General features: G+C 40.2%; 1 protein-coding gene across 2 annotated transcripts in view; it reads right to left on the bottom strand.

The window, feature by feature from the left end:
- Positions 1–23,568, bottom strand: part of LOC309974341 (uncharacterized protein C8orf34) — a gene marked incomplete at both ends in the record, with an annotated part of 325,219 nt that overhangs the window by 139,598 nt on the left and 162,053 nt on the right. For both annotated transcript variants that reach the window (XM_082858974.1, XM_082858973.1), the window contains one exon: positions 4,767–4,902. In XM_082858974.1, coding sequence (XP_082715100.1) covers positions 4,767–4,902 — 136 coding nt within the window. The remainder of the gene's footprint in view (positions 1–4,766; positions 4,903–23,568) is intronic.

The following is a 23,568-nucleotide window of genomic DNA, read 5'->3' as shown; positions in this document are numbered from 1 at the left end:
CTCAGTTATTCTGCTATTGATTCCTTCTTGAGAAGTTTTAATTTCATTTATTGTGTTGTTCATCATTGTTTGTTTCCTCTAGTTCTTCTAGGTCCTTGTTAAACATTTCTTGTATTTTCTCCATTCTATTTCCAAGATTTTGGATCATCTTTACTATCATTACTTTGAATCCTTTTTCAGGTAGACGGCCTCTTTCCTCTTCATTTGTTTGGTCTGGTGGGTTTTTACCTTGCTCCTTCATCTGCTGTGTATCTTCTCATTTTGCTTAACTGTGTTTGGGGTCTCCTTTTTGCAGGCTGCAGGTTCATAGTCCCCGTTGTTTTTGGTGTCTGCCCCCATTGGGTAAGGTTGTTTCAGTGGGTTGTGTACGCTTCCTGGTGGAAGGGACCGGTACCTGTGTTCTGGTGGAGGAGTTTGGATATTGTCTTTCTGGTGGGTAGGATCGCGTCTGGTGGTGTGTTTTGGGGTGTCTGTGAACTTAATATGATTTTAGGCAGCCTTTCTGCTAATGGGTGGGGTTGTGTTCCTGTCTTGCTAGTTGTTTGGCATAGGGTACCCAGCACTGTAGCTAGCTGGTGGTTGAGTGGAGCTGGGTCTTAGTGTTGAGATGGAGATCTCTGGGAGAGCTCTCACCGATTGATATTACATTGCTCGGGAGGTCTCTGGTGGAGCAATGTCCTGAACTCGGCTCTCCCACCTCAGAGGCTCAGGCCTGATACCCGGCCAAAGCACAAAGACCATGTCAGCCACATGGCTCACAAGAAAAGGGAGGGATAAAAAAGAAACAAAGAAATAAAATAAAATAAAATTTATTAAAATAAAAATAATTAAAATAAAAAAGTAATAAAAAAAGAAGAGAGCCACCAAACCAATAAACGAATCACCCAATGAATAAAAGTGCTAAAAACTATACTAAAAAAAAAAACAAAAAACGGACAGACAGAACCCTAGGAGAAATGGTAAAATCAAACCTATACAGACAAAATCACACAAAGAAGCATAAACATACACACTCACAAAAAGAGAAGAAGGGAAAAAGAAAAAATATATATAAAGGAAGACAGCAACCAAATCAATAAACAAATCTGCCAATGATAATTAGCCCTAAATACTAAACTAAGATAAACATAAAACCAGAAACAAATTAGATGCAGAAAGCAAACCCCAAGTCCACAGTTGCTCCCAAAGTCCACCTCCTCAATTTGGGATGATTCGTTGTCTATTCAGGTATTCCACAGACGCAGGTACATCAAGTTGACTGTGGAGCTTTAATCCGCTGCTCCTGAGGCTGCTGGGAGAGGTTTCCCTTTCTCTTTATTCGCACAGCTCCCGGGGTTCAGCTTTGGATTTGGCCCCGCCTCTGCGTGTAGGTCACCTTCTGGTGTTTGTTCTTGGCCCAGACAAGATGGGGTTAAAGGAGCAGCTGATTAGGGGGGAGGGAGGGGCACGGAGTGTGGGGTGGGCGGCAGAGGCCGGCGTGACGTTGCAGCAGCCTGAGGCGCGCCGTGTGTTCTCCCAGGGAAGTTTTCCCTGGATCCCGGGACCCTGGCAGTGGCGGGCTGCACAGGCTCCCCGGAAGAGGGGGTGTGGAGAGTGACCTGTGCTCGCACACAGGCTTCTTGGTGGCGGCAGCAGCAGCCTTAGCGTCTCATGCCTGTCTCTGGGGTCTGCGCTGATAGCCGCGGCTCACGCCCGTCTCTGGAGCTCCTTTAAGCAGCGTTCTTAATCCCCTCTCCTCACGCACCAGGAAACAAAGAGGGAAGGAAAAGTCTCTTGCATCTTCAGCAGCTCCAGACCTTTTTCCCGGACTCCCTCCCGGCCAGCCATGGCGCACTAACCCCCTGCAGGCTGTGTTTTCGCCGCCAACCCCAGTCGTCTCCCGGCGCTCCGACCAAAGCCCAAGCCTCAGCTCCCAGCCCCGCCCGCCCCGGCGGGTGAGCAGACAAGCCTCGGGCTGGTGAGTGCCGGTCGGCACCGATCCTCTGTGCGGGAATCTCTCCGCTTTGCCCTCCGCACCCTTGTTGCTGTGCTCTCCTCCACGGCTCTGAAGCTTCCCCCTCCGCCACCCGCAGTCTCCACCCGCGAAGGGGCGTCTAGTGTGTGGAAACCTTTCCTCCTTCACAGCTCCCTCCCACTGGTGCAGGTCCCCTCCCTATTCTTTTGTCTCTGTTTTTTCTTTTGTCTTTTGCCCTATCCAGGTATGTGGGGAGTTTCTTGCCTTTTGGGAAGTCTGAGGTCTTCTGCGTGCGTTCAGTAGGTGTTCTGTAGGAGTTGTTCCACATGTAGATGTATTTCTGATGTATTTGTGGGGAGGAAGGCGATCTCCACGTCTTACTCCTCCGCCATCTTGAAGGTTCCCTCCAGTGGTATTTTCAAAATATTATGTGGATACAAAACTGGACACTACCCACAGTCCTCCAGTTTCTGACTTCTGCCTCAGATAACAGCTCAGCCCTGGCTTAAAAAGTCTAATTCTCACAGTCCTAAGAGCCTTATTGTAACTAGAAGAGGTGAGCCAGCAACACAAATTGATGTTTGACAACTAACTGCAGAAAACTCTGATAACTACATCAGTGCATCACAGAGGCAGTCCACTCTAAATAGTACTGGGAGACAATTCTCCATGAATCTCTCACATGTCTGCATATCTTATGAGCAGAGACACTGACAGCCTTTCTTTCCAACCATCTGTTTGGGGATGTGTGTATAGCAAACAGCCTTGGAAGACAGATATGGGGTCTCTCTCTAGAGCAGTGCTAACTTCATATAAAATATGCAGGTTTCCTAAACTCAGTGTTCCTCTCATATACTGTAACCTGCTGTCCTCTGTGTGTCATCCCATGAGATTTGTGGCTCAGGGAGCCAATGAAAATGCTAATACTCTGACAGTTGTTACTGTCATGAGTAGTAAGTCCTTGGTCTCTGACCCAGGAGTTTCATGTCTTTTGCCAGCATCATAAAACAGTATTAGGTTGCAAATAGAGTAACTTTTCAGGTTCCTCATAGTTTTTGACAACTGATCTTAGGTTTTTCTTCCACTCTAAACTCTGGCTACAGCAGCTGCTCTAAACTCAACAGCCTAGTGTCTTCCACCATACTTCTCCCATTGATTTCCCTGAATCAATCTTGCTTTTGAAAGTACAGTATTGCTTTATTCTCCATCAAGGCAATCATGAACTCAAAGCATTTCAGACACCTAAACCTCTTTGTAGCTCATCATTTCTAACTATTTTAGGTTTCCTTCTTCAACTTCACACAATAGCTTGGTGTTTAGCAAAAAAATAAAACGACTAAGCAGGCAGACTGTCAAGCTATATTGCTTGGGTTTGAAACTGTGTTTTGCCACTCACTAGCTGTGTACTTTGGTAACACAGAAAGAATACAATAAATGTAATTGATTATTACTCAGTTGAATATTCAAAACTTTCAGTTAGGAGTTTACCTTAAATGCAGGTGGCCTGTAATTTATAATCTAACTTATCACTGGGAAACTAAATGTAAATAATTTAGGGCTATGAATGGGTTTGGCCCTTTGCCAATTCAAGTCCTCAATACTTCATTAAAACATACCGTTTGCATAGGATTTCCTTTCAAAAAGAAAACACCTCATATCCCAGTCTTCTACAAATAATATGAAGGACCAAGGACCAAGCACCAACCCCTCTCCAGTCAAACTGTAAATGTACAAATATACTACAAAGTTCCTTTAAACTGCCAAACGACTCTTCCATAGACGACCTTGCACACTCACGATGCCTAAATATCATCACATAAATATCAGCCGGTTTGTTCACAGCCCTCATCGAAAACTCAATCCACGCAAATATTACTTGTCTGAAGCAACGTTTCCATTGGTGTTTTCACTGTGCTATGCCATTTCTCTTAATGGTCTCAAATAATATCCCCTGATTTTCTATTTATTTTTATTTCTTTTTATTCTTCTAAGCCTATGACAATTAAAATTAAAATTCCAAAGGCAAGGAAAAGCTACAAAAATCTGATTTGATTTTCCTACACTTCCCCCCCACCCAGTTCCAAGCCACTAATCCCCTCTCAAACTGTACAACAGAACAGCAGAGACATAAAGAAAAGGAGATAAAACTGGCCAGCCAGTGCATTGTTCTTGCTAATCTGCGCCATTTACATAAGGGTTAGAAGGCTTGTTTTATCGTTTAAACAGGCTTAAAAGCCTCTTTGCAAATGAGATTTTGTTCCTACAAAAGAATGAATTCTAGCTATTTGGTGAGTTTCTGCTAGACCAGCACTGGGAGCTGACTTGGCAGTAACTTAAGCTACTTCTTTGGCCACATACAGTGTATGCAAGGATTGCTTTCAGCTGCCAAAACTGAAAGGCATCAAGCTGATTAAATTCTCTCCAGGACGTGAATAGGATGTGGGGCATGTTAAGAGGCCAATAATATCAGATCTAAAACTGTACCTGGGCAAACTGGCCTTTATGCAGGTGCTTTAGAGTGGCTTTGAACTTTTAGAGCCCCTTGAATCTTCTTTTGAAAAGGAACAGAAGGGCAGACAGCAAATGAAATTCAGAGACAGAAAGTCTTAAAATAGTCTCCGGCTGTGAAGTAAAGACAATCTAAACTCTTTGATTCATTGTCGGTCTGAGTGGCATTGGGCACAGGGATAAACTGTACAACTAACTCCCTTGTCAATGTCAGCACAGAAGAGTACACGCATTGCATCAAAAGCTTAGATTTAAAAAATTCAACATCATGTTTATACAAAGATATACCTATTATTTGCTTTACCTGGCACACCTTGAACAGATGTTCAGTGTGACTTTGGCCTGAGGTTCAGCAGAGTGAGTAGCTCGACCTTGGTTAAATTTGTTCCCAGAAGGTACCAGGGTAGTTACTCCCTCCATTCTTAAATCATCAAGATCCTCTGTAACAACATAAACAATTGCAGAGAAAAAAATTAACTCTAATAGAATGAAGAAGAAAAGTCCAGGTTTTCAGATATCTGCCAGTAGTTGGTTAGCAAAACATTACATTTCCACTTTGCAAAAATCTTCCCTCATGCATCAATTTGTTTTCCAATTATTTCTATATGTAGTTGGAGAAAATTATATGAGAAGATTTACAGGAGCAAAATGGTGAGAGATGAATCTGTCTGCACGATGGGCAGACCATACATGACTGTGGGACGTGGATCCACAACTTCTGCTGTGACCACCCACAGAAAGTCAACCATAATCTCTAGAGCAATTGGCCCCAAATGGTCAGGAGTTAGTCAGTGACTGCCCCCTTCCAACTAAGAACAATCCAGAGGAAGACAAATTATGCTCCCAAACCAATTACACAAGGTCATTCATTTCTAATGTGCCTGCCTTGAGCCTCCCCATCCAACACCCTCCAATCAGAATACACCTGAAGCCTTCTCTTTTTCCGTTCTAAACCGTTCCTTTTTGTCTGCACCTCGGGAGGACAGTAGTATACCGGGAGAGTCACACCCCAGGTGTTCACTGAAGCCTCCTATTTTTTCCAGGCCCTCAATCAACATTTAAAACGTCTATTTCTCTTGTAATTTAGTCCTGATACAATTTGTACATGATCTCCTGCTTTATTCAGAGGATAGGGAATCTTGTAAAAAGGATTCTATTTACTTGCTCTCAGCCTTAGCGAAAGAGGGACATAAAGTTTCAAAAGATCAATTATAATTTTGCCAAAACATAATCCACGATTGAGGTTACTACCTATATAAGAAGGGAAATTGCTCTTTCCTGATAAGGCTGTAGACTATCCAAACATCTTAGGCCTCTCACAAAACAATCGAGAGGATTTCTAACTGTTAAAAATAGGACAACAGGCCCATAACGAAGTTGCTTATGCTAAGCCCACGTTACCAAACGGATACTTAATTTAATCACAGTTTAAGCTCTCTCAGCAATGGAATCCTAAACAATCAGGCATCACCTGGTCAGCACTAGTGAGTTAACTTGCCTGATAGACCCCTGCTGTCCCCTAAAGGAAAGTGACCTTGCCATGACCAACCTGTTGTTTGCTAGTATAGCATCCTGCATCCATTGCCTTCTGTCTATAAAAGTCTTCAGTTTTGTACATCTCCTTGGAGTTCCTTTCTTCCTGCTAGATGGGAGGCTGCCTGATTCATGAATCATCTACTCAGCTGAATTTTGTTTCTAACAACCGAATATGGCAAACAAGTGCCAAATTTTCCTGAGATTGAGACTAGTCTAAGTCATAAACAGACCTTCTGTTATCTGAAGAAGATTAGTCAACACACTACCTCCACAGGCAACCCCAAATGAAATCCTTTCATCTACTTGCATATGAGCAATCTGGGTGTGTCCTTAGAGGTTCAACTTAAACTTTATGAGAGTCAAAAACAACTCATCACCTTGACCTGGTTGTAAATGTATAGTCCCCTTGTTGTGGGGTAACCCCTTCAAAACTCACTGCTTCTGCTTAACTAGTTATAAGCGCCCCTCTCTTCTCATGGTTCCTCATGTCATGCGGCACAGACAGTACTACTGCCTGAGAACACACAACACTTTAGTTAATTAGCCTCCCATGAGATTCTGTTACTCTCTCCCCGTCACACTACTATTCACCACTGAGACACCTTGACTTGCCCACCCTCCTCCCTGCACCAGGGGAAGGGAACCTTAACATTTTCTTAGCTCAGTTAGGAACTTGCTATACCTCATTCAGTGTTTTTAAGGACTCCCATTGAAAACTCTGACCTAATGTTATTTGTTGACAGATCATACCTCAAAACTTGAAACTGGAGCAGAACACGCTAACACCAATTTAAGCTTGCCTGTAGAATGCAGTCCTCTACCCGAGGGAAAAATCAGCCCAAAGGGCAAAGCCACTGCACTTCCTTGAGCATGTCTACTATAGCCAAAGACCACAGAGTAAATATATATCAGGCATGTTTTTTTAGAAAAACCATGACTTTGGGATGCTTTGGAAAGAAAGGGTCATCTCTGCTGGAACCCCCATCAAAAATGGACAAGATGTTTAACACACTTTTAGATGCCCTCTTACTTCATAAAGAGGTAGCTGCTGTGAAAAAGAAATAACATGGAAGCTAAAAGAAATACTCCAGCAGATCATTTTGCCAAACAAGCAGCCTTAACAACGGTTTTGATCCTATCTAAACTCTTAAAGGATGAATCCTTAAAGGAATTCAAAGAAACCATTATAAAATATCAATATTTAGCTCCTCATTTTGAAAAGAAAAATGGGAAAAAAAGTGGTTCTAGCTTCACTCAGATCATCTCTGGTGCTCCCAAGACAGCTGCGTAGTGGCACTATATGGTTTCAAATAGATATTAGCTAAATTTCTCCATGAAACTACTTATCATGGTACAGTTAAATTGGTTACTATCTTAAATCAACACGGCTGGGGGAACTTTAAAAAGACAGCTGAGGTCAATTTTAAGTCACATGGACTTGTCAACAGCATAACTCTAGAGAACCTGTGAATGTGGGAAATGACCAGGAACCAAAGCTTCCAAGGCCCTTTGAACACCTCACTTACTATGTATTTTATATAGCTTCCACTTTTCATGAGATTTGAATATATTTTAGTTATCGAATGTCTATATAATTTCAGAGTGAGTTTAAACATCTCTTTGCCAAAAAGCTATAATCTTTACAGTTGCTAAAAAGCTGGTCAATTTTGTGATTTCAATCTTGGGAATATAAACTTTCATATCAAGTGACCAAGACACACACTTCACAAGAAATATTATATATAAAAAAAAAAAGCTCTTTAAAGTATTACCCTTTACTCAGAAACCACACTGCTCTTATCACCTACAAACTTCTGAAAGGTGAAAAGAATCAATGACATCTTGAAAGGAAATTAACAAAACTTTCAGAAATCCTTGAGCTCCCTTGGTCAAAGGTACTCCCACCCACCCTTATGCCAATATGGTCCACTCCTAGAGAACACATTGTTTATTTCCCTGTGAACTAGTTACTGGAAGGCCCAAGTGCATCAGGATTTTACCTACAATACTATACTCTGTCCTGATGCATGTAGACATCGCAAAATGTTGCAAGAGACTCACGGACTACACTCAGTCCTATCACTAACAGGTTAATGTTGCATTCAAACATCTTAAACAGCCTCTTCATGACATTCAACTATAAGATTTCATCTGTTAGATAGACCCTGGTTATCACTCACCCATAATGGCCCTTCTCCTTTTATTCCCTTCTTACTAAAATTGTTAGATCAGAGCATAATTATTCTAACACCAATCTTAGATTTCCCAAATAGTACCCTTCAAGCTTACTGATTGCTGGATATGCCATTCCTCACCAGACCTCCATGGTAAAAACCTAGGGCTATTTCCAGTCTCAACAAATGAGATCAAAGAGAATTACAGCCAATGGCATTTCACTTGCACTTATGTGGACAAATGACCTTAAACAAGGTCATTTGCTACTTTCCTAGCAATGCCCTCTCACAGAAAAAGAAAAAATTATTACAATCTATCAATTAGACCCTAGGTAATTCTAAATTTGAATTCAGAATTTCCTAAAATGATGGGCCAATTACTTAGTATCTGGAAGAGACTAATATAGATACAAATGTGCAAACAGGCCAATGTAAGGTCTTGGTTTCAACTTCATGCCATGAATAATTTCTTTTTTCCTGGATATCCATGTATTCCTACCAGATACTACTTCCTCTGCAACCAGGATGGCTAGTTTTGCTTGTCTCAAATTAATATTGCATGCACATTAGAAACAGTATTCCAAAACTTATCTGCGCACAGACACCTTAATTCTAAAGTCATGAAAGCATGAAATTCAGATGTGCGCTCCAAAATGAGGTTACCCTCAATTATTTAGGCACTTTACCTGGGGGTGTTACTGATTCATTGTTTATGCAAACAATCAAAGCAGTGCTTCCAATAATAAGAATCATACAAACAAAAGGCTATGAGACATAGATCATTTTAATTCTGGCAGAAGTTAAAAATAATATCACCTCTACCTTAGACGGAATACAGATCAGTCTCAATTCCTTGGCAAGAGCAGTGATGGACAATCTAGATTTCCTGTTCACTAGTCACGACAGTACCTGTGCAATTGCTAACAGTTCTTGCTATACTTGGCTCAATGAAACAGGTAAGGTAGAAAAGGCTACCTATCACCTGAAGGAAAAAGCTACTTGGCTCACCAAGGCTGATCTTTATGACTTGTGGGATTGTTCTCTTAGCCTTGGTTGGATAATTTGGGTTCTTGGTTCTGAAGCATCTTAAACACACTTTTCATTACTCTTGTTTTTGTCATAGTGGTCATGATGCCCGTCCACTGCACTCTGTCCAGAGTCTTATATGCTTTTATGCAGCCCCTCTCTCATCAGATGATCACCATTTTAATACAACACCAAAAAGCTTAAGAAGCTCTTGTGATAAAACTGACTGTGGAGACAACTCGACAATCACGAAGCAGTGAAGATTTGAATCTTGAGTCTTGTCTTTTGGCCAACTTCCTGCCAGGGAGAGAATGACTAAAAGAGAAGAGTGAGAGACTGAACGTACAAAAAGACAATGGAAAGATCATATATGACATTAGAACAGAGACCCACAACCTCTGATGGAAACGATCAGTGAAGCCAAATCACAACATCTGCAGCAGTTGGCCCAAAGCACTCAGGACCTGGTTCATAGAGGCCACGTCCCCTCCTTTTGCCCAACTCAGAACCAAGCAGAGAAAGCCAAATATGCTCCCCAAGCTAAATGCGTATCTCCACAAATGGCAAACTTCAAATATCTAAAGGTCTGTCACATGGAAGAGATATCAGAGTTCCCAAAGTCAGTAATATTAAGGAGAGACTCTAGCCAGCTAGAAATTTCTTTGAAGCAAGCAGTAATACTTTTTTCATCAAGGAATCTCATGATTCTTAAGGTAACAGTGGTAAAGAAAGATTATGTAAAAATAACCTCATGGGAATTTTTTAAAATATACTTGTTCTATTTCGATACTTTGAAGTCAAACTCTGTAGTGACTGTTAATGTCTAGTTAAGAAGTTAGATATAACTATAAGGTAATGTGATCAGCTCTATCCCAGAAAAAAAACAAAAATAAATGTTTTGTATGTTATGGAAAACATATGAAAAATCAACTAACTGAAGTTAAAAACAAACCCATGAAACGGCCAAGTATTATCTGTCAGCACTTGACAATATTCTATTTTAATCATGTAGGTTAGTTTCAGTTTCCTAACTGAAACCTAAATGATAAAGGAATTATTAGGAAGGAATAATTAGGTAACAGTTGAGTAAAAGTACACAAGCCAGACCAGGTGGTAAAGGACTCTTCAGAGGGATGTAGGAACTTGAAAAAGCAGAGATTTGAAGGGACATAGTATATCAGGGAAAGTTATACAGCTATATGACCGTAACTTGAGATGTATAGGGATAGAAGAATGTAATACTGGAAAAGGGTTTAGTCTCAGATGATGAAGGGAGATAGAGTCATTGAATCTGTGTTTTATAGAGATCATTGTAGATGTACTTATTGAAATAAACAATTTTCTAAATTTACAAAATTGCTTTTCTGATAACTAGAGATAGGAAATAAGTTTTTCTCACTTACTATTGTAATCTCACTGTCTTAGAAGTGTGTCTAGCACAGGGTAGGCATTCACTGATATTTGCTGACTACAAGGCTTTTTTTTCTGCAAATGATAGGCCTGAGCTCCCCTGAGATGTCACTCAGAGCACTTATCAGACACCTGTCTCAAGAGAAGATTTTTGTATAATTTGATAAACTTGGTTAATTAACTATTTGACAAGTTGATCTTTATGTGGAATTGGCTTTTGGAAAATTGGTTTTTGAAGGAATACATGTGTTGCACTTGCCTACAGCCATTGGGCAAAGTGAAAACCGGAAACAAGGAGTTGAGGCGGGAAGAAGCCTGGGCCTTCCTCCATAATGGATGTACCAGCTGCTGAGGGCCTGGGGTAAGGAAGTAACAGTAGCAAGAGAGAGAAATGCATCAGAAGGTAATTTCAGAGGAAGATTCCACAGGTTGTCGTGAATGATTGCATGTGAAATCCTTGCAGGTTTCTCCATATTACCACTTTCAGGGACTATAGGAAGAGATAACATCTTTGGTTTCACACATGCTTAGATGGAGCTATCGTCAAGATATCCATATGGATATTTGGTAGGCAGTTAGAAGGGCAAGTCTGGAGTAATGGAGCGTGGAATGAAGCTATAGACCATATGGCTGAGAAAAGCTGATAGAATTATCAGCCCAGCAGTTAAAATCAAGCAGTGACACTTCTTATGTCTAACTTTCTTTACAAGTGAAATGTGTGCATTATATGAATATTATATTTAAAAGAAGAGTACCAGATTTAGTCTTTTTCACAATAGAGAGCCCAAAGCAGTAATTTATTTTTAAAGGTAGCCGATAAACTTGTGATGCACCTTTTGAATCACAGGGTTACTACAGAGAAAAATGAACGAATTTATGACTAAAGACATGAGCACTTCACGCAATCCAAATAACCAAGAATTAATCAAGCAAAGAATTGTTTTCATTTAATTTAAGGAAATAACTGCTGCCTAGATGAAATAATCCCAGGACTTTCATTTCATTCAAGTGTAATCCATGAAATAATTTACAGCTGCTTGAACTAGACAATGTGGGATATGAGTGAATTTTCACATCTGTTTCTAGGAACAAAAATTAAAAGCTTTCCAAACATAAGTCCCTTCACAGTGATTCAGTGATGGGTTACACAAGAATTATACGGCAGTTTTTCCCTGTATTGCAACTGTTTTGTTGATTTACGTCGATAGAGCTGATTTGGTCAAATATTTTAAACAGATGTTATATATGCTGAGTGAATTATTAAAAAAATAAAACAAATGTTAAGAAAACATATAAGAAATGAGACAGGTTTTAATAAAATATTTATGAATACTTTTTTGTTATGTGAGACAGCTAAACTATTTCCTTAAAAAAGGGAAAGAAAGAATTGAGAGCAAAACATAATTCACTTTGCTGGGATAAATTCTGGTTGAAAGGTGGAAGAAGGACGTCGAGGCCATGCTTCTATTGCTTCTCTATTTCTACAATCATGCCTCCAATATGAGTTCGGTTTTCTTTCTCAGTATATCAGTGTAGTATGGCTTAACTAGATTCATAATTGATAAGAACAAAATGGTAGACGTGAGAAATTACAGGCTGGAATTTTTTAGAATGAACTTAGTTTAAAAAATTTAAGTTAGCATTGCATTTTAAAAAGTTTGGTGGAATTTAAAAGCTGAGTTGAAGTTTCCCTTTTTAATGAGAGAGAGTAGGTTACAGAATATTTACTTTCCTTGACCACATGAGATCAATAAACAAAAAAAGTGATTTGGCCAGTAGGTTAGGGAAAATGTTTATGTAAACTTAAATTTACATTCGTTCTCTGTCTTCTAGTGTTAACTGAAAAGAGCAAAAAACTTTCTGAGATATTTTTTGTTAGCTACCAGTTCCTGTTTAATTTCTTTGACCATCAACAGCCAAATACATGATGATCACAAACATTTGTAAAAACTTATGGGCTGGAACTTGTTCGCTTAGATTGCAAATGAATCCCAAGACTTGTGTTAATTGAACCCATCATTACGTAAATTGTGAAGCCTTCTCTGTTAGTCAGAAAAACTAAGACATCTGGGAGTGGTTTTCTCCTTCCATTCCGTAAGAAAATACTAGTGCTTCTAACAAATTTCAACCCAAACATTACTCAAAGTCTGATTTCTGCAGCAGAGTACATCTATGTTTTCCTCAATTTGCACCTACCACAAATTCAAAAGATTATACTGTATACACAAAAAACTGACTTCCTCCTGAAACTTTTGTCACCCCCTAAAGGTTTGACAGACAGACGTTGTGAACAGTCTCTTTATTTTAAAAATAACTGAAATTCCAGGCATGTGGACTCATTTCAGGTGGAGTTCGATAAGCAGACTGTCTGGTATGACTGAAAGCTTGGTTACAGCCCTAATTGAAGTGAGGACACCTCGCGACCAACACAGAAATCTAGAGACAGCCAGAGGAGGTGCACCCAGGACCAGACTTGAGGGGTAGGAGGGGGAGGCCACAGATGGGAGGTTGGCAGAGCTAAGTAGAGGTGTTCAGGAATAGAGCTGGGAAACAGAAAGGAGGCAAACCAAGCACAGGGTTCACAGTGTAGACAAGAGCAAGGCAAGGAAGGCTGGTTAATCTAAAAGGCTGGGATTAGATAGATGATTAATTTTTGTAGGATGATGGGTAAAATATTTATTTTTTTAATGAGAATCATACAAAATCTTGCAGAGCTCATCATTTTAACCACCATTTAAAAGTGTATTTAATTTTAATTCCCCTGGGACACGTCTCTGGCTAAAGCACTCGTATCATTTATCTCTCTCAATAGTGAGAAAGCATTTCTCACCCCAATGGTTTAGTTATGGGATGATTACTTACCCTATTAGGTACCATTATGTTACAGTAAGCATTATTTCAGCCATTACAGGCGATACATCACACTAACACTTATTTTTTTGTTTGTTTCTAAACTACTTATGAATGCTATTTAATATAATTTTTATGTTCCCACAGGCTCTGTGTTAAATAAATAAGGTCTTATGTTGGGAAGTTCCTATGTGCACTGTATCAATTTGTTGCTTGCTAATGAACTTTTGACCATAAACCTAATAATTACATCCTATACCATACTGGATAATATTTTCAAGCTTTTTTTTTTTTTTTTTTTTTTTTTGCAGTACGTGGGCCTCTCACTGTTGTGGCCTCTCCCGTTGAGGAGCACAGGCTCCAGACGCGCAGGCTCAGCGGCCATGGCTCACAGGCCCAGCCGCTCCGCGGCATGTGGGATCTTCCCAGACCGGGGCACGAACCCGTGTCCCCTGCATCAGTAGGCGGACTCCCAACCACTGCAACACCAGGGAAGCCCTGGATGATATTTTTATTCTTGATCCAGACCACAAGTATCAACTGAGTTCATTTTGATAAGTGTTTCTGCATTAATTACATAATTTGCTAACTCAAAATAAGCCCTTTGGAGAGAGTATGATCCACTCATACACTAATTGCTATAGTCCCAATACTATACAGTTCAGTATCCATGCTCTAAACTTGGCTTTGGTAAAGGTGATTCTGCCTGAAGTCAGGTGACCTCACATACCTGACACAAACACATAAAACTAGATTGCTATGAGGTTAGTGATTAAACTCAGAATTTGTTGTTAGTTTACCTTTTTCTTGGATTTCAAGTGTAACAAGTCTTGGTGGTGAACACCTCCCACCATCACCCTCCTTTCCTCTTTCTTCTCTTGTATTCTAAAGTTCTTTTTGCTTAAGTCTTCAGTTGTGACAGTACCCTCCCTTCACTAAAGCCTCAACCGAGTAGACTTCTTTCACTTCAACCGTCCTCCGTTTCATTTCCTTTGTACTTGGCGACCCTCCTCTGAACTTGGCGCTTGTTGATACTGAGATTTTCAACCCACCATGCAATATTCTCAATGAAGCAAATTTTAACCAACTAAACGCATGTTAAAAAGTAAAAATAAAATATAAAAAAGTATTTTAGTATGCTTGTCACATGTGTTGGGACCCTAAATCCAATATGGTTAGTCTAAAAAAGATGTTAAGTCTCATAACTGTCTCCTATCCTCTCTCCTTCAATCTTCCTTCATTTCTGTTTTATGTAGAGCCCTTTGGGATAAGTAAAAAAAGAATCACATTTTAGGAAAAATAAAAAAAGAAGATCGTGGCTGGTCATATGCTAAACTTGCTGCTGATGTATTTTGGGTACGGCTGCCAACTCCTTCTCCCTTGTGGTGTGCCACAGGCGAGAAGCAGTCACAGGACATACCTTTCCCATCACCGAGATACTTGCCACATGCCACGAGATGTTGCCACCCTGTCTGACACATTGTAAATCCACTTTCCATTCTGCGATGCTTTCTTGGAATTCACATGCTGTTCTCATCCCTTACACTTCAAGCCACAAAACGTTGCCACCACACATTAAATTCTACAAGTTTATTTTCATCTTGTTCCATTTTCTTGGATAGTTGCCTCCACGGAACTGTTCTTTAATAACATGTCATGCAGGATGATACCACCTAAGAACCTCATCTCACTTCCTACATTATATGAATTTTTGAGTTTCCTAAAGAAGAGTATTTGGTGATAAGAAATAAAAATCTAAAAGTGAATGAATTGACTATGCAATATACTCCCTATAGCAACCCTAGCCTCTTCCTGTGCCATGAACAACCCAAGATCATTAATATCTTCAGGTCTCTGCACTTGCTGTGTTTTCTCCCTCGGGTGCCCTTGCCCCAGATATGACCATACTGCCTTTCTCTCCCTTCATTCAAGTCTCTGCTCAAATACTGCCTTATAAGAGGGGATTTCCTTGACTACTCTGTCTAAGAGAGCATCTTCTATTATTCTTTATCCTTGTTATCTCTGTTTATCTTCAGAACAACTGTTATATCCTGGAATTACTACATTTTTAATTTATTTGTTCATCATTTGGTTCCTCACTAACGAATTCTCAACATGGCAGAGACTATCTCTGAATGACTATTCAGACTATATAGTCTGAGGGACTATTCAGTCACTCATTCATTCAATGTATACATTGAATGAATGAGCGACTGAATCATCCAACACCATGATATCCATGTCACTGTTACTCCATTTTATTAATAAGGTATTTTACAGATAAAGTCCCTCAGGAAGTGTGAAGGACTTCCCCAGAGCACACAGTATTAATTGGAACAGACAGCAATTGAAGCCTGATTGGTCTGGCTTTAGAGGTGAGGGTCACCTTTTATGTATACACACAAATACCTGTAACAAATGATTTCTCAAATTAGTAGCTACATAAATTATTATTAACACAGGACTATTTGCCTTCCATGTTTCAGCAGACTTACACTGAGTTAACTCCATGTATAAGATACCATCCTCCAATGCCAAATTTTAGAGGAAAACCATCATTTGTTGAGTCCCTATTACACTTTAAGTACCCTTTTAGGTGCTTTGAGATGTCACACTTCATTTTGCTCCACAAAACAACCCTCTAAGGCAGTGGTTCTCAATCATGGGTGATTTATTCCTCCCTCCAGTACAAGCAGACACAGGACACCACCTGAAGACATTTCTGGTTGTCATAACTTAAAGGAGGGTGGGGGGTTGATGCCACTGGAACCTAGTGGGTACAGAACAGTCCTTCACAACAAAGAATTATCCAGCCCCAAATGGCAATAGTGCTGGGGGAACTTCAAGATGGCGGACGAGTAAGACGTGGAGATCACCTTCTTCCACACAAATACATCAAAAATACATCTACATGTGGAATAACTCCTACAAAACACCTACTGAACACTGGCAAAAGACCTCAGACTTCCCAAAAGGCAAGAAACTCCCCATGTACGTGGGTAGGGCAAAACAAAAAAGAAAAAACAGAGACAAAAGAATAGGGATGGGACCAGCCCCTCTGGGAGGGAGCTGTGAAGGAGGAAAAGTTCCCACACACTAGGAAGCCCCTTCTCTGGCGGAGACTGGGGGGGGGGGGCGGGGGGGGAGGCTTTGGAGCCACGGAGGAGAGCGCAGCAACAGGGCTACAGAGGGCAAAGTGGAGAGATTCCCGCACAGGGGATCAGGGCCAACCAGCACTCACCAGCCCGAGAGGCTTGTCTGCTCACCCGCCGGGGAGGGCGGGGGCTGGGAGCTGAGGCTCGGGCTTTGGAGGGAAGACCCCAGGGAGGGGACTGGGGTTGGCTGTGTGAACACAGCCTGAAGGGGGCTAGTGCACCACAGCTAGCCGGGAGGGAGTCCGGGAAAAACTCTAGACCTGCCGAAAAGGCCGGAGACCATTGTTTCGGGGTGCACAAGGAGAGGGGATTCAGAGCGCCGCCTAAACGAGCTCCAGAGATGGGCGTGAGCCGCGGATATCAGCACGGACACCAGAGACGGGCATGAGACGCTAAGGCTGCTGCTGCCGCCACCAAGAGGCCTGTGTGCGAGCACAGGTCACTCTCCACACACCCCCTTCCGGGGAGCCTGTGCCGCCCGCCACTGCCAGGGTCCCGTGATCCAGGGACAACTTCCCCGGGAGAACGCATGGTGCGCCTCAGGCTGGTGCAATGTCATGTTGGCATCTGCTGCCACAGGCTCGTCCCACGTTCCACACCCCTCCCTCCCCCCTGGCCTGAGTGAGCCAGAGCCCCAGAATCAGCGGCTCCTTTAACCCCGTCCTGTCTGAGCGAACAACAGACGCCCTCAGGCGACCTACACGCAGAGGCGGGGCCAAATCCAAAGCTGAGCCCCAGGAGCTGTGAGAACAAAGAAGAGAAAGGGAAACCTCTCCCAGCAGCCTCAGAAGCAGCGGATTAAAGCTCCACAACCAACTTGATGTACCTGCATCTGTGGAATACATGAATAGACAACGAATCATCCCAAATTCAGGTGGTGGACTTTGGGAGCAACTGTGGACTTGGGGTTTGCTTTCTGCATCTAATTTGTTTCTGGTTTTATGTTTATCTTAGTTTAGTATTTACAGCTTATTATCATTGGTAGATTTGTTTATTGATTTGGTTGCTGTCTTTTTAATTTTGTATATATTTTTCCTTTTTCTCTTTTTGTGAGTGGGTATGTGTATGCTTCCTTTTGCGATTGTGTCTGTATAGGTTTGCTTTTACCATTTGTCCTAGGGTTCTGACTGTCAGTTTTCAGGGTTTTTTTTTAAGTTTTTAGCACTTGTTATCAGTGCTGGTTTTGTTTTTTGGTTTGGTTGCCCTCTTCTCTTTTTCTTTCATTTGTTTTTTTTACTTTTTAATTTTAATAATTTTTTTATAATAACTTTATTTTCTTTCTTTCTTTCTTTTTCTCCCATTTCTTCAGAGTCATGTGGCTGACAGGGACTTGGTGCTCCGGCCAGGTGTCAGGCCTGAGCCTCTGAGGTGGGAGAGCCGAGTTCAGGACATTGCTCCACCAGAGACCTCCCAGCCCCACATAATATCAAACAGTGAAAGACCTCCCAGAGATCTCCATCTCAATGCTAAGACCAAGCTCCACTCGACAACCAGCAAGCTACAGTGCTGGACACCCTATGCTAAACAACTAGCAAGACAGGAACACAAGCCCACCCATTAGCAGAGAGGCTGCCTAAAATCACAGTAACTTCACAGACATCCCAAAACACACCACTGGACTCAGTCCTGCCCACCAGAAAGAAAAGATCCAGCTTCATCCACCAGAAAACAGGCACCAGTCCCCTCCACCAGGAAGCCTACATTACCCACTGAAACAATCTTACCCACTGGGGACAGACACCAAAAACAACGGGAACTATCAACCTGCAGCCTGCAAAAAGGAGACCCCAAACACAGTAAGTTAAGCAAAATGAGAAGACAGAGAAATACATAACAGATGAAGGAGCAAGGTAAAAATCCACCAGACCAAACAAATGAAGAGGAAATAGGCAGTCTACCTGAAAAAGAATTCAGAGTAATGAGAGTAAAATGATGCAAAACCTTGGAAATAGAATGGAGGACATACAAGAAACATTTAACAAGGATCTAGAAGAACTAAAGAGCGAACAAACAATGATGAACAACACAATAAATGAAATTAAAAATTCTCTAGAAAGAATCAGTAGCAGAATAACTGGGGCAGAAGAACAGATAAGTGACCTGGAAGATAAAATAGTGGAAATAACTACTGCAGAGCAGAATAAAGAAAAAAGAATGAGAAGAATTGAGGACAGTTTCAGAGACCTCTGGGACAACATTAAATGCACCAACATTTGAATTACAGAGGTCCCAGAAGAAGAGAAAAAAAAAAGGGACTGAGAAAATAGTTGAAGAGATTATAGTTGAAACTTCCCTAATATGGGAAAGGAAATAGTCAATCAAGTCCAGAAAGCACAGAGAGTCCCATACAGGATAAATCCAAGGAGAAACATGCCAAGACACATATTATTCAAACTATCAAAAATTAAATACAAAGAAAACATATGAAAAGCAGCAAGGGAAAAGCAACAAATAACATACAAGGGAATCCCCATAAGGTTAACCACTGATCTTTCAGCAGAAATTCTGCAAGCCAGAAGGGAGTGGCAGGGCATATTTAAAGTCATGAAAGGGAAAATACGTACAACCAAGATTACTCTACCCAGCAAGGATCACATTCAGAATCGACAGAGAAATTAAAACCATACAGACAAGCAAAAGGAAAGAGAATTCCTCACCACCAAACCAGCTTTACAACAAATGCTAAAGGAACTTCTCTAGACAGGAAACACAAGAGAAGGAAAAGACCTACAATAAAAAACCCAAAACAATTTAAAAAATGATAATAGGAATATACATATCAATAACTACCTTAAATGTAAATACATTAAATACCCCAACCAAAAGACATGGACTGGCGGAAGGGACACAAAAATAAAACCTGTATATATGCTGTCTACAAGAGACCCACTTCAGACCTAGGGACACATACAGACTGAAAGTGAGGGGATGGAAAAAGATATTCCATGCAAATGGAAATCAAAAGAAAGCTGGAGTAGCAATTCTCATATCAGACAAAATAGACTTTAAAATAAAGACTATTACAAGAGACAAAGAAGGACACTACATAATGATCAAGAGATCGATCCAAGAAGAAGATATAACAACGGTAAATATTTATGTACCCAACATAGGAGCACTGCAATTCATAAGGCAAATGCTAACAGCCCTAAAAGGGGAAATACACAGTAACACAATCATGGTAGGGGACTTTAACACCCCACTTTCACCAATGGACAGATCATCCAAAATGTAAATAAATAAGGAAACACAAGCCTTAAACGATACATTAAACAAGATGGACTTAATTGATATTTACAGGACATTCCATCCAAAAACAACAGAATACACTTTCTTCTCAAGTGCTCATGGAACATTCTCCAGGATAGATCATATCTTGGGTCACAAATCAAGCCTTGGTAAATTTAAGAAAATTGAAATCATATCAAGTATATTTTCTGACAACAATGCTATGAGACTCGATATCAATAACAGGAAAAAATCTGTAAAAAATACAAACATACGGAGGCTAAACAATACACTACTAAATAACCAGGAACTCATTGAAGAAATCGAAGAGGAAATCAAAAAATACCTAGAAACAAATGACAATGAAAACAAAATGACCCAAAACCTATGGGATGCAGCGAAAGCAGTTCTAAGAGGCAAGATTATAGCAATACAATCTTACTTCAAGAAACAAGAAAAATCCCAAATAAACAACCTAAACTTACACCTAAAGCAATTAGAGAAAGAAGAACAAAACAAATCCAAAGTTAGCAGAAGGAAAGAAATCATAAAGATCATATCAGAAATAAATGAAAAAGAAATGAAAGAAACAATAGCAAAGATCAATAAAACTAAAAGCTGGTTCTTTGAGAAGATAAACAAAATTGATAAACCATTAGCCAGACTCATCAATAAAAAAAGGGAGAGGACTCAAATAAATAGAATTAGAAATGCAAAAAGTGAAGTGACAACTGACACTGCAGAAATACAAAGGATCATGAGACATTACCACAAGCAACTATTTGCCAATAAAATGGACAACCTGGAAGAAATGGACAAATTCTTAGAAAAGCACAACCTTTTGAGACTGAACCACGAAGAAATAGAAAATATAAACAGACCAATCACAAGCACTGCAATTGAAACTGATCAAAAATCTTCCAACAAATCAAAGCCCAGGACCAGATGGCATCACAGGCAAATTCTATCAAACATTTAGAGAAGAGCTAACACCTATCCTTCTCAAACTCTTCCTACAGGAGGGAGGAACACTCCCAAACTCAGAGATAGGAAAACTCTCAAACTCATTCTATGAGGCCACCATCACCCTGATACCAAAACCAGACAAAGATGTCACAAAAAAAGAGAACTACAGGCCAATATCACTAATGAACATAAATGCAAAAATCCTCAACATAATACTAGCAAGCAGAATCCAATAGCACACTAAAAGGATCATACACCATGATCTAGTGGGGTTTATCCCAGGAATGCAACAATTCTTCAGTATATGCAAATCAATCAATGTGATACACCATATTAACAAACTGAAGGATAAAAACCATTATGATCATCTCAACAGATGCAGAAAAAGCTTTCAACAAAATTCAACACGCATTTATGATAAAAACCCTTCAGAAATTAGGCATAGAGGGAACTTACCTCAACATAATAAAGGCCATATATGACAAACCCACAGACAACATCATCCTCAATGGTGAAAAACTGAAACCATTTCCACTAAGATCAGGAACAAGACAAGCTTGCCCATTCTCACCACTATTATTCAACATAGTCATGGAAGTTTTAGCCATAGCAATCAGAGTAGAAAAAGAGATAAAAAGAATCCAGATTGGAACAAAAAAGTAAAACTGACACTGTTTGCAGATGACATGATACATAAAGAATCCTAAAGATGCTACCAGAAAACTACTAGAGCTAATCAATGAATTTGGTAGAGTACCAGGACACAAAATTAATGCACAGAAATCTCTTGCATTCCTACACACTAATGATGAAAAATCTGAAAGAGAAATTAAGGAAACACTCCCATTTACCACTGCAACAAAAAGAATAAAATACCTAGGAATAAACCTACTTAAGGAGACAAAAGACCTGTATGCAGAAAACTATAAGACACTGATGAAAGAAATTAAAGATGATACAAACAGATGGAGAGATATAACATGTTCTTGGATTGGAAGAATCAACATTGTGAAAATGACTCTACTACCCAAAGCAATCTACAGATTCAATGCAATCCCTATCAAACTACAAATGGCATTTTTCACAGAACTGGAACCAAAAATTTCACAATTTGTATGGAAATACAAAAGACACCGAATCATCAAAGAATCTTGAGGGGGAAAAAAATTGAGCTGGAGGAATCAAGCTCCCTGACTTCAGACTATACTACAAAGCTACAGTAATCAAGACAGTATGGTACTGGCACAAAAACAGAAATATAGATCAGTGGAACAGGATAGAAAGCCCAGAGATAAACCCATGCACATATGGTCATCTTATCATTGATAAAGAAGGCAAGAATATACAATGTAGAGAGGACAGCCTCTTCAATAAGTGGTGCTGGGAAAACTGGACAGCTACATGTAAAAGAATGAAATTAGAACGCTCCCTAACACTGTACACAAAAATAAAGTCAAAATGGATTAAAGGCCTAAATGTAAGGCCAGATACTATAAAACTCTTAGAGGAAAACATAGGTAGAATGCTCTATGATATAAATACAGCAAGATCCCTTTTGACCCATCTTGTAGAGAAAGGGAAATAAAAACAAAAATAAACAAATGGGACTTAATGAAACTTAAAAGCTTTTGCACCGCAAAGGACACCATAAATAAGTCGAAAAGACAACCCTCAGAATGGGATAAAATATTTGCAAATGAAGCAACTGACAAAGGATTAATCTCCAAAATTTACAAGCAGCTCATGCAGCTCAATACCAAAAAAACAAACAACCCAATCTAAAAACAGGCAGAAGACCTAAGTCGACATTTCTCCAAAGAAGATATACAGATTGCCAACAAACACATGAAAGGATGCTCAACATCACTAATCATTAGAGAAATGCAAATCAAAAGTACAATGAGGTATCACCTCACACCAGTCAGAATGGCCATTATCTAAAAATCTACAAACAGTAAATGCTGGAGAGGGTGTGGAGAAAAGGGAACCGTCTTGCATTGTTGGTGGCAATGTAAATTGATACAGCCACTATGGAGAACAGTATGGAGATTCCTTAAAAAACTAAAAATAGAACTACCATACAAGCCAGCAATCCCACTACTGGGCACATACCCTGAGAAAACCATAATTCAAAGGCTCGTGTACCACAATGTTCATTGCAGCTCTAGTTACAATAGCCAGGACAGGGAAGCAACCTAAGTGTCCATCAACAGATGAATGGATAAAGAAGATGTGGCACATATATACAATGGAATATTACTCCACCATAAAAAGAAATGAAATTGAGTTATTTGTAGTGAGTTGGATGGACCTAGAGACTGTCATACAGAGTGAAGTAAGTCAGAAAGAGAAAAACAGATACCATATGCTAACACTTATATATGGAATCTAAAACAAAAAACAAAAGTGGTTCTGAAGAACCTAGAGGCAGGACAGGAATAAAGATGCAGATGCAGAGAATGGACTTGAGGATACGGGGAGGGGGAAGGGTAAGCTGGGACGAAGTGAGAGAGTGTCATGGACATATATACACTACCAAATGTAAAACAGATAGTTAGTGAGAAGCAGCCGCATAGCACAGGGAGATCAGCTTGGTGGTTTGTGACCACCTAGGGGGGTGGGACAGGGATGGAGGGAGGGAGACACAAGAGGGAGGAGATATGGGATATATGTATACGTATAGCTGATTCACTTTGTTATACAGCAGAAACTAACACACCATTGTAAAGCAATTATACTCCAATAACGATATTTAAAAAAA

Source organism: Leucopleurus acutus (genome assembly GCF_964270905.1).
Source record: "Leucopleurus acutus genome assembly, chromosome: 17".
Classification (NCBI taxonomy): domain Eukaryota; kingdom Metazoa; phylum Chordata; class Mammalia; order Artiodactyla; family Delphinidae; genus Leucopleurus; species Leucopleurus acutus.
This window is presented reverse-complemented; position numbering and strand designations above follow the sequence as displayed.